The sequence below is a fragment of the Protobothrops mucrosquamatus genome, unplaced genomic scaffold (assembly GCF_001527695.2).
Source record: "Protobothrops mucrosquamatus isolate PMUCROS unplaced genomic scaffold, P.Mucros_1.0 scaffold301, whole genome shotgun sequence".
In the NCBI taxonomy this organism is placed as follows: Eukaryota; Metazoa; Chordata; class Lepidosauria; order Squamata; family Viperidae; genus Protobothrops; species Protobothrops mucrosquamatus.
The window spans coordinates 981767-991293 of NW_015386644.1; the positions used below are offsets into that span (position 1 = coordinate 981767).

Here is a 9527-nt window from a genome sequence, read left to right on the forward strand (position 1 = left end):
GTTGAACTATTTGAAGCCACTTAAAGGAATATTGGATTCACATTGCTCATTTAGTTCCACATGAAACAACAGGTTCTGTTCAAATGTTTGGCTCTACCCTAGGGGATGTGTCTCAGAGTTTAAGGTCACATCCTGCTAGAACAAAACCTCAGGGCATGCTTACATGAACAAGCACACTTTCATAATTTCTAGCTGACATTATGGATTAGTAATTTGGGTCGATATGTCAGTGTACCATTAATGATCTGAGAATGAAGAATACAAGCTACATTCTTAGATTTGTATCACATTACAATTTTCCAATGTTTCTCTTTAATTTTGAAGCATGAGTAATTTTACAATGGCGTATTTGTGCAATTTCACTGCAAAACACTGTAAAACAGTAATCAGATGCTTTTTAGGCAGGGGAACAAAGCCCAGATAGGATTTGTTCTTTCTTTCCTAAGTCTTCAAAGAATTAAGTATGAGATATAAAAAGCTGAAGACCCTGAACCACATAACTGACTTCCATAAAACTACAGTTAAAACCCGTGAGGATTGTAACCATTGCAGTGCTCTTTCAAATAAGGTAATCTATTTCTTTTACCACACAAAAGAGTGGCATTTTGTTCAATAAACTTCACAAAAATGCTATTTTTTCTTAATGGTAGAAAGGTAAATCAGTTACTAGTTTTAAGATGTGAAAAAAGAGAAGCCAACAAACGCTCATGAATGAATTGATTAGAAGATGCCGTATAACAAAGAGCTCTTCGGTGCTGTGGATCTCATTCTAAAGCCCTGGTTCTGTTCCAGTTCAGCGTAGAAGTCACTCGAGCCTAAATTACAAACTGGGACAATTTGCAATTTGCATCTTGATGCCACTTCCATTGCTAAAATCAAGAGTAACGTGGTCTCTCCCGTATTGAGTGGAGATGAAATCCATGTTCAAATCCTTCAAGCACAAAACCTGTTGGATGACCAATGATACCTGTCCTCTTTACACGCTGGACTGAATTCCGTTACAGAAAAACAATGGGGTGAAATCTATTTTCCGTAAATCTTTCTGGCAAAGGGATTTGAGGTTTTTTTTTTTTTTTTAACCTGATGCAATTCTAAATAGTCTTGAAATAAGAGTTGTTTTGGCTGCAATCCTAGATGCTGATTATTCCCTTTAAATCCTTTGTGGTCCTGAGTATCGACAGTATCTTGTCAGCACAGAACAGCTGAAACGGGATGTTTCAAGTTTCCACACAATGGGATGTACGAGGAGGAGGGGTTTAGAAATGAACTGCTTGGCTCCCACAATCTGCCCCTCAAAGTCAGAATGGCTCCCATCCCTATTAATATTTAGGAGGGCCATTAAAAGGCTTGGAAAGAGGAAGGGGATGACCAGCAGCAAGGTTGAAAGACATAGTCACTGTGGGTGCATACTAGACCTGAAAGACTGGGCCAGGGGCAGATTGTCATGGAAATCAATTTGGTTGCTGAATTGACACCGACTTAATGGCACATAATCATTTACAATACTTCTATGTAGATCCTTGGGGATAAATGTTATATATCAAACTAAGGTACTGTCCATTGCTCCTCTCAAAGAGACAACTGATCATTTCTTTAAAAAAAAAAACCTGTTTCCTGAAAACTATCTCTTAGTATCGTGTTTTTCTTCTTAGTTTTCTTCTGAAATATAGAATAAATAGCTGCATTCTTAAACTAAATTACAAACATGCTTAAAAGAATAAAATTGAATTGAATAACTGAATCCCATTAGTTATTTAACGTCCAACTTTGTATGGGTACTGGACTTAAATCTAATGGTGCAATTATTTGTCTAGTGCACCCAAGTGGCAAAATTATGAATATGATCAAGAGGTTATTTAACAGAACAATGAACGGGACCTTGGAGGTCTTCTAGTCCAACCCCATGCTCAAGCAGGAGACCCTATCATTTCAGACAAGGGGTTGTCCAATCTCTTCTTAAAAACCTAAAGTTTAGGATGCCAAAGATCCCCTACTCATCAATAAAGTCTTGTTCAACTACCCAATCTGGCTTCAGAGACTTTTAATACATTTCAGGTCAAATATATGAAAATATAAGCTAGAAAAAAAAGTTGGGATAATAAAAGCTTAAGATTCATAAGAAGCTGTTGTGTGTCTATCCAGTGACCCACTCCCCCATTTCAACCACATTCAGTAACATAGTTGTGCAGCTTTGGCTGAAACAAAATCATACTTTACATAACCATTTACTAAATTATCAAATAAAAAAATTAACCACTTTAAAAGTACAAAAACTCTTTATCATCTAACAATCTTCCAATGATCAGGTTCCTGAAGCTCCATTAATTTTAATGAAAGAATGTTAAGCACATGCTTAATGTTCCTACTCTAAGCTATTCTTCAAAGTGCTTGTCTTTGGTTGGGTTCTGTCCTATTGCTGCATTATACATATCACTTTATACTGCATTCAAGCTGCTATTTTAAAGTAAATACACTTGTAAACTAAAAAAATCATTTGCATTTATAAAGTGATGTACCTTAAGAGGGAAAATTAATTTTGTAAATATGTAGGATTAGCAGTTAAATCACGCTTGATACTTATTTGAATAAAGCAACTATAGAAATTGTATATAAATAAGACATCTTGAAATATTTACACAAGCACAAAAACTACTTAAGCTGCTATTATATAACAGGAAGAACTACTAGTGTGTTGTGGAAGTATTATCCATTGTGCATACATTTTGCTTTACGCTAATGGTTTAGTGCGATCATACATTAAAACATATAGTCACTTGAAAAAGGACAATGTTGGGTTACATGATGCTTATCAATAGAAAATAGCAATGTAAAAATAATCATAGAAATATTTTTTTTTGTCTCCCTGATCTTCAGAACTTAAGTCTCTAGCTTCTTGCTCTTAGGCACAAGGAAAATGCTCCCATCTCTGGTTTGCTGCAGTGAGTAATCATTTGGGGAGTATGGCTTGCCATCTTCATCCCGAAGCATGCTGAAGACTTCAAGGTACAGGGTGCTCAGCTGCTTTTTCAGCAGCTGCAGGCTTTTGTCATTGTCCACCTTCTCTTTCAGGAGCCTCTCTTTCTCCTCCTTCAGGTAATCCAAATCGTGCTCCAATTCAGTAATGTTTTCCAGTTTCCTTTTACGACAGTTTTGAGCAGCTACTTTGTTCTTGCCTCGCCTTCGTATGTCACGAATCAGAGTGAGCTGAGCCTCGTTGAAGTGCTGCTTGGACATCATTTCATTGAAGTCATCCACAGGGAGATTGATGATTTTTTCAACAGAAAAAGGGATCTGCAGAGCTTTTGCTCTCAGCTCATCTCTACTGAGATGAGCTTCTTCTTGGTTGAAGGGCTTATCTTTCATAAATGGAGCTTCAACGTGGCCAGGATTGGCAGGCAATTCTCTTTGAGGTGTACTAGTAAGCGGTAAGTCAGGCTTTGGGGTGCCTTGCTCCAGAGATGGAGAGGCAGGAACCTGCAGGTGAAAAGAGTGAATCTTTGCATTGGTTGGTGACACAATTTCAGGGACGCTATCAATCTCCTCCATTTCTGAATCACTGCATCCAAAGCCTGTATCCTGACAGACCGAAGATGACTCAACAGAATGAGCTGGGGAGGTTGTATTGGGACTTGCATTCAGTGAAATACCAGAATCCGAATCATTATACTCGGGGGCATTTCCTGCAAGGTCTTGGTTAAAAGCTTTGCACTGAGCAAAATCCGAAAGGTCAATCGGTTCACTTAAAAAGCCAGCAATTGCCTGATCCACAAAATGAGATGGTGGAGTAGCCGCTCTGGTGTCCATCTTCACATCAATAAAGGAATAGAAATCCTCACAGAAATCAGTGCTACGTTGACTAGAATCTTCTGGCAACCCTAGGCTGGAATAGGGATCCTCCAAAGGTTTCAGGAAGTCTTGACTGCAGTTAACAATTTCTTTCTCCATGGCCGATATTGAATTGTAGAAGGTAAAGTTATCGGCTGCCTCTGATGTGGTATTTACAGCAAATGGGCTTGATGTTACATCGGCGAGACTGTCATTTTGTATATTAAGACACTGTAGAAAGAAAAGTTCCAAAAATGTTCAATAAAACTTACACGATAATCTTATGTATTTCATTTTAGAGTTCGTACTGGAGGATTTTCTGGTCTGAAAACCACACTAGAATTTTTAGTGGCATGCTTGCATGCAGCCTAGCAACTAAGCTTTGGTTTAATCCGATTTAAATGTAATTCAGAGTAATTATATGATTCCTTTCCATCTGTTTAACATTTCTGTCACATGAAAAATGACAACTTGGGGAGGACCTCTGAGAAGGACAATCTCCCTAATCGTGTTTTACACATTAGCAGTTTCTGAGCAGGTGATGCATCTCTGGAGCTAGGGAGGCAGTATTTATGGGTAATCTTGTGCCACACACATGGACACTGTAGTCTTCACTGTCACCTTTTTACATACTATGAGACTAGAAAATCTGGTGAGACAAACATCAAGCAAGAGAAATGAGGGGGAGAGAGATGCAAGTAATTAGTACCCTCCCCTCTTTCTCCACTGACAATTTCAAAAAGGAAATGTGAATACTGAGAAGGGGATGAAATGCATCAGAACCTTGAAACTACAACTTATCGACCCTTCAGTCATTCAACTTGTATTTGAATCAGTTGCCTAACTCAAGAAATTTGCTTAAATGTAAGAGTTCGCAAGAGTTTATGCTGTTCCTCATAACAGGAACGGAACCATTCCTTTTGTAGGATTGAGTGGTATGGCCTTTCAATATAAATAAATGTAGACCTACCAGGTTTCTTTCCTCAAGAATCAACTTCTGTTTGAGAAATTTCTGTTTTCCCTGCATTCAGGGTAAAATAATTTGTGTTTTGTTTATAAATTCCCGCTCCTTTTCATTATTGTTACTCTAGATCAGTGGTTCTCAACCTTTTTAATGCCGCGACCCCCAACCGGTCGTAAGTCGAGGACTAAACCAGTCGTAAGTCGAGGACTACCCAACCAGTCGTAAGTCGAGGACTTTCCCTGCCCGGGAGTGCCGCGCATGCGTGGTTCCGCCCCCTGCACCGGCCGAGGCGTAGCTGGCAAGCGGCAGAGACGGAGCAGGCCGACCACCAGCTGGCCCAGCTCAAGGGAGGTAAGGCACCCGCCGGAAAAGGGGGAAAAATGGCAGACAGCCTTGCTTGGCGACCCCCGTGAAATGGTCAATCGACCCCAAATGGGGTCACGTCCCATAGGTTGAGAACCGCTGCTCTAGATTTACAAAGTGTCATTTCTCAAAAAACAAAATCCGTGACATATGAAAAAATCTAGGCTTTTAAAATATTTTAAAGTCTCTGATGAGCTTGCAAATAATTGGATTTCTGGAGTACGAAACTGAGGATTCTGTTTATTTTTAAGAAAAAGCAGGCTTACTCTTCCTACGCAATTATGGATAAAACTGATATGAGCAAGATTTTTTTTTTAAAAAAAAAAAAACCTCCCCAATTATCAAAAGGATATTAAATAGCAAGATTTCTCTCCTAATAAAAATAACCAAATAGACTTTCAATCCATTTTCAAGCAAACTAGCTTTAGGACTGTAATGCAAGTTAGGGCTTTAGTTTATAGTACAAATTCTCTCTAGAAAACAAATATTATTTCATTTGCACTACAAATAAATCTTGGTTGCAAGTTAAGTAGTTCACAGCTATTAGAACACTGTCAAGTTGTTATTTGGTGACGTTTCTTTTTTTTTCTCCCACTGAATTATCCTATGCAGAGTGATGTGGGAGAGAATTGACCGAGAAGACAAAAATGTCAACGGTAATTTTTCCTTTTACCAAAATATCTGTCCAAAATACATAGCCAAACACTGACAGCAAATATTACCTGCAGTTCTGGAATAGACAGGAGTTCTTCCCACACTTGTTCTATATCTTGTGTGTTCTCCACTTTTGTATCTAATAATTCTGGGATCGTAGACTGAAGTACAGATGAGTCAAGCCGCTGCATAGGGTTAGATTCAACAAAGACCTGATTGGCAGCCATTTCCAAAGGTGCCACTTGTCGAAATTCAGCTGGAGAAATCTAGAATATATGAAAGAGATCATTGATATACCTGTGCTTGGAGCCTTAAACATTAGCATGAAAAGATGTATATCGTCAAATCTGCGGCTCACAGTATTAAGAGGGATGTAAAAAGTAACAAGGAAAGAGATGCAGTTAAGTCCATAAAGACTGTCAAAGTGGTGAATATTTTTACCTCACTCTCGTCTCCAAATGAAAATGTCTCTGCTAAAATCTGCATGTAGTCATCAAAGAGAACATCTGCATCTTGTTTGGAAATATGTACACTCTGGGTAAGAAACACAGAAAGTTACAATTGTGTTAAATGCGGATTCATCGAAGACACCCACAGCAACCAGGGTGAAAGAAACATGGAAGAGGGAATACGGTGTTCTAGTCAATAAGAACAAAAAGGGGTTCTATGTTTACAGCTTATACCTGTGAATAATTGTTGGATATGGCAGAATTTCCGGATTCAACAGCTTGAGCTGGTTGGATAGGAACATATTCCCCGGTTTCCTCATCCAGATGCAACTGGGCCAGGAAGGCCTTTTCTTGCTCTTTCTGAAGCTGCTCTTCTCTCTCACTTTCAAGCTTTTTCTGCTTCTCAAGTTCATATTCTTTCTTTCTTTGGCTGAAATCAAAAACTTCACGCCTTGCTCCAAGATCTATGTCTTGTCTCCAGAGAATGTCAATCAGAGTCACATCCTATATGCGCGAGAGAAAGAAAGTAAAGACCATCAGGGCTGTCTGTGTTTTAAATGTACTATTCAAAAAGAGTGGCCATTATATCTAAGCGTTTGAAAATACAACCAAAGCCCAAAGTTGATGGATCGATATTAACATCAATGTTATATCCCATAATATAAAATTCAGTAGGTATTTGATTACAAAACATGGAAATGTAGCAATAGGAATAGTGGTTAAAAGAAAAAATGACTTGCACTGTAATGCTGAGCACTGTTTGAAATTTAATGTAAAATATATGTACTGTAAACACTTACTTCAAAACAATCCTATCAATTATTTGTGAATAAACATGCACTGTATGCCTGTAGTCTTAAATGTCTTTATTGCTCATTAGTAAATGTAAATAGGGCTGTCATAAATAAATGTCATAAATAAGTATATCAGATTCCAAAAAATATTCAAAGGCATGCACCGGTAAGCATTAATAAGTAGTTCAACACAGAATTACATAATGTTATTATATCTGTGTGAATGCTAGTAATCTTGCCATTTTTAAAAAAATGTCAGTGATTGTTGGTGAGACCATTAAAAGTTGTTTGCGCTGTTTGAAATTGTTCTGCCGGCAGCAAGATCTGACTGCTGGCCTAGCGACGACGGATTCTATTGCAAATCAGGGCTGTTTCCGAAGGAGGCAGAGGAGGAGAGGTCCCGGGGTTTATGGAGCGAAGGAACTGGATGAGGCTGTCGGCAGGCCCAGAGGAAGGGAGAGAGGCTTTTGGAGGAGTTGGAGGCGGTGGCAGCAGCATGCTCCAGGGGTGAAAAGGAGCAAGGCCCCTTTAAGGAAAAGGTGGAAGAGACAGGATCAGAAAAAGGAAAGGAGGCGAGGTTATCATGCAGAAATACAAGCTAATCTGAGGGCTAATCCACATGGAGCTCTATTTCCATCTGTCCTGTTTGCCATCGTTTACTCCCTAGAGCTGTGGTGGCGAACCTATGGCACGCATGCCACAGGTGGCACGCAGAGCCCTCTCTGTGGGCACACGCGCCCTCGCCCCAGTCCTAGGCCTTCAGCTGGGTTTTATAAAACCTTTTCGCTTTAGGCCTCCGCCGCCGTGTGCAAAAAAAAAAAGGTTCAATCAATTTTAACTTCTCGCAGGGGAAAAAAAAGATCTCGCAAAGTTGGAATTGATTGAACTTTTTAGTCCCACCCAGTCTGCCGTTACCACCGCATCCATGCCCACCCATTGGGCCACGCCCACCCAATTGGCCACATCCACCCGGCACCCGACGATACATAAGTGGGTTTTGGGTTGCAGTTTGGACACTCGGTCTCTAACAGGTTCGCCATCACTGCCCTAGAGACTAAAATGGACGTTCTGAAACTTGAGTTGGCCCCGAACAAGGAACGGATATTGGAGATGGTGACCCTTTGAGAGCTGTATGCAACGAAATTTCATTTTGATGTATGCCGATTGGTGTACATTCAAAGTGACAATAAAGTTATTATTGTTATTATTATTGTTATTATTGTTGTTATTATTTTCAAGATTGCCAAAACACAGCTAAGTAATACATTCTTGATATTACTCATTACTATTGATATTGATAGGAATTATATCATGTCTACTAATATTTACCACTTGTTACATGAATAGATGACAGCTACTGTATTCTTTTATTTTTTTTTAATTATTCAATGCTTAGAAGTCAGCTTGATTAAGTTAACTCCAGTTTCTTAAATACTATTTTGTCTTACTAAAGGAACTGGCCAGCTAAGAATATTGAATATTGAATTATAGATTAAGGCAAATCTCTCTTTAAGGATACTTCAAAAAGTTATGACAGTAAATGACACCAGATATTGCAAGCTTAATTCTTTTATAAAAATGAATATAGGGGAAAATCCAGGAGAAAAATTATTCTGCAAGGTGACAACAACAATACTTTATTGTTCAGCCATAAATTCATACTGTAATATAAAATCTTAGAATAAAGCCTTCATTGCAAAATAACTAAAAACAAACTTAGCTAATCTCATTGTACACATGTTGTACTCTGACAATAAAGGTTGATTTGATCTGATTAGCATATATCATCTTATGAGCTTATCATTTACAAGTTACTTCAATCAGATGTAAATATGCAAATCCAATTGTACTGCTTTATTCAACAAGGACATTGTTTTATATGTGTAGCGGGGACTGCCCGAGAGTGCTTGCAGGAGCTTGACTGGGAAGGGGAAGATTGGGACAGCTGCAGTTGGCTTGAGTGTGGCTGGCGTGAGTGGAAGGAGGAAGGATAGAAAAGGGAAGAAAAGGAGAAGGCAGGTGGGTTGGAGTTGAGAAGAGAAGGTCTGGAAGCTTACTTTATTTTTCTATCAAGGGTATTTTAAATAGAGGCTAGATAGAGTGAAGTTTTATTGCTTCCTCCGTGGGAGGATATCTGAAAAGGCAAGCAAGAGTGTGAAGTAAGGGAGTTGGCTGGGGTTTCTAGCCTCGGATTTTAATAATAAAGAGTAAGGGAGGGAGGTGGTTTTTGAATCCTGAAACCTGAGGAGGAATTCTAGAGAAGAAGCACCAGGAGGAGAGAGACTGGTGGTGCCAACTGTTGCTGCCAACTGTTGTTGTGGACTGTGGAGGCATCTGGACTGTGGCCATCACTGCTGGCATAGGTGCTGGGACATTGTGGGGAGAGTTGCCCTGGGGGATGAGCCATTGCCATAACATACTGGCCGTCGTTGTTATTATTACCATCTGGAGCCGGGGTTTACCCCCCCCCCCCCCCCT

General features: G+C 39.4%; 1 protein-coding gene across 1 annotated transcript in view; it reads right to left on the bottom strand.

The window, feature by feature from the left end:
* Positions 1–278: 278 nt before the first annotated feature.
* Positions 279–9527, bottom strand: part of NFE2L2 (nuclear factor, erythroid 2 like 2) — a 36962-nt gene continuing 27713 nt past the window's right edge. Inside the window, exons 2-5 of the mRNA XM_015814973.1 lie at positions 6490–6759; positions 6248–6340; positions 5875–6072; positions 279–4056 (exon numbers count right to left, since the gene is read on the bottom strand). Coding sequence (XP_015670459.1) covers positions 2878–4056; positions 5875–6072; positions 6248–6340; positions 6490–6759 — 1740 coding nt within the window. The 3' untranslated portion in view covers positions 279–2877. The remainder of the gene's footprint in view (positions 4057–5874; positions 6073–6247; positions 6341–6489; positions 6760–9527) is intronic.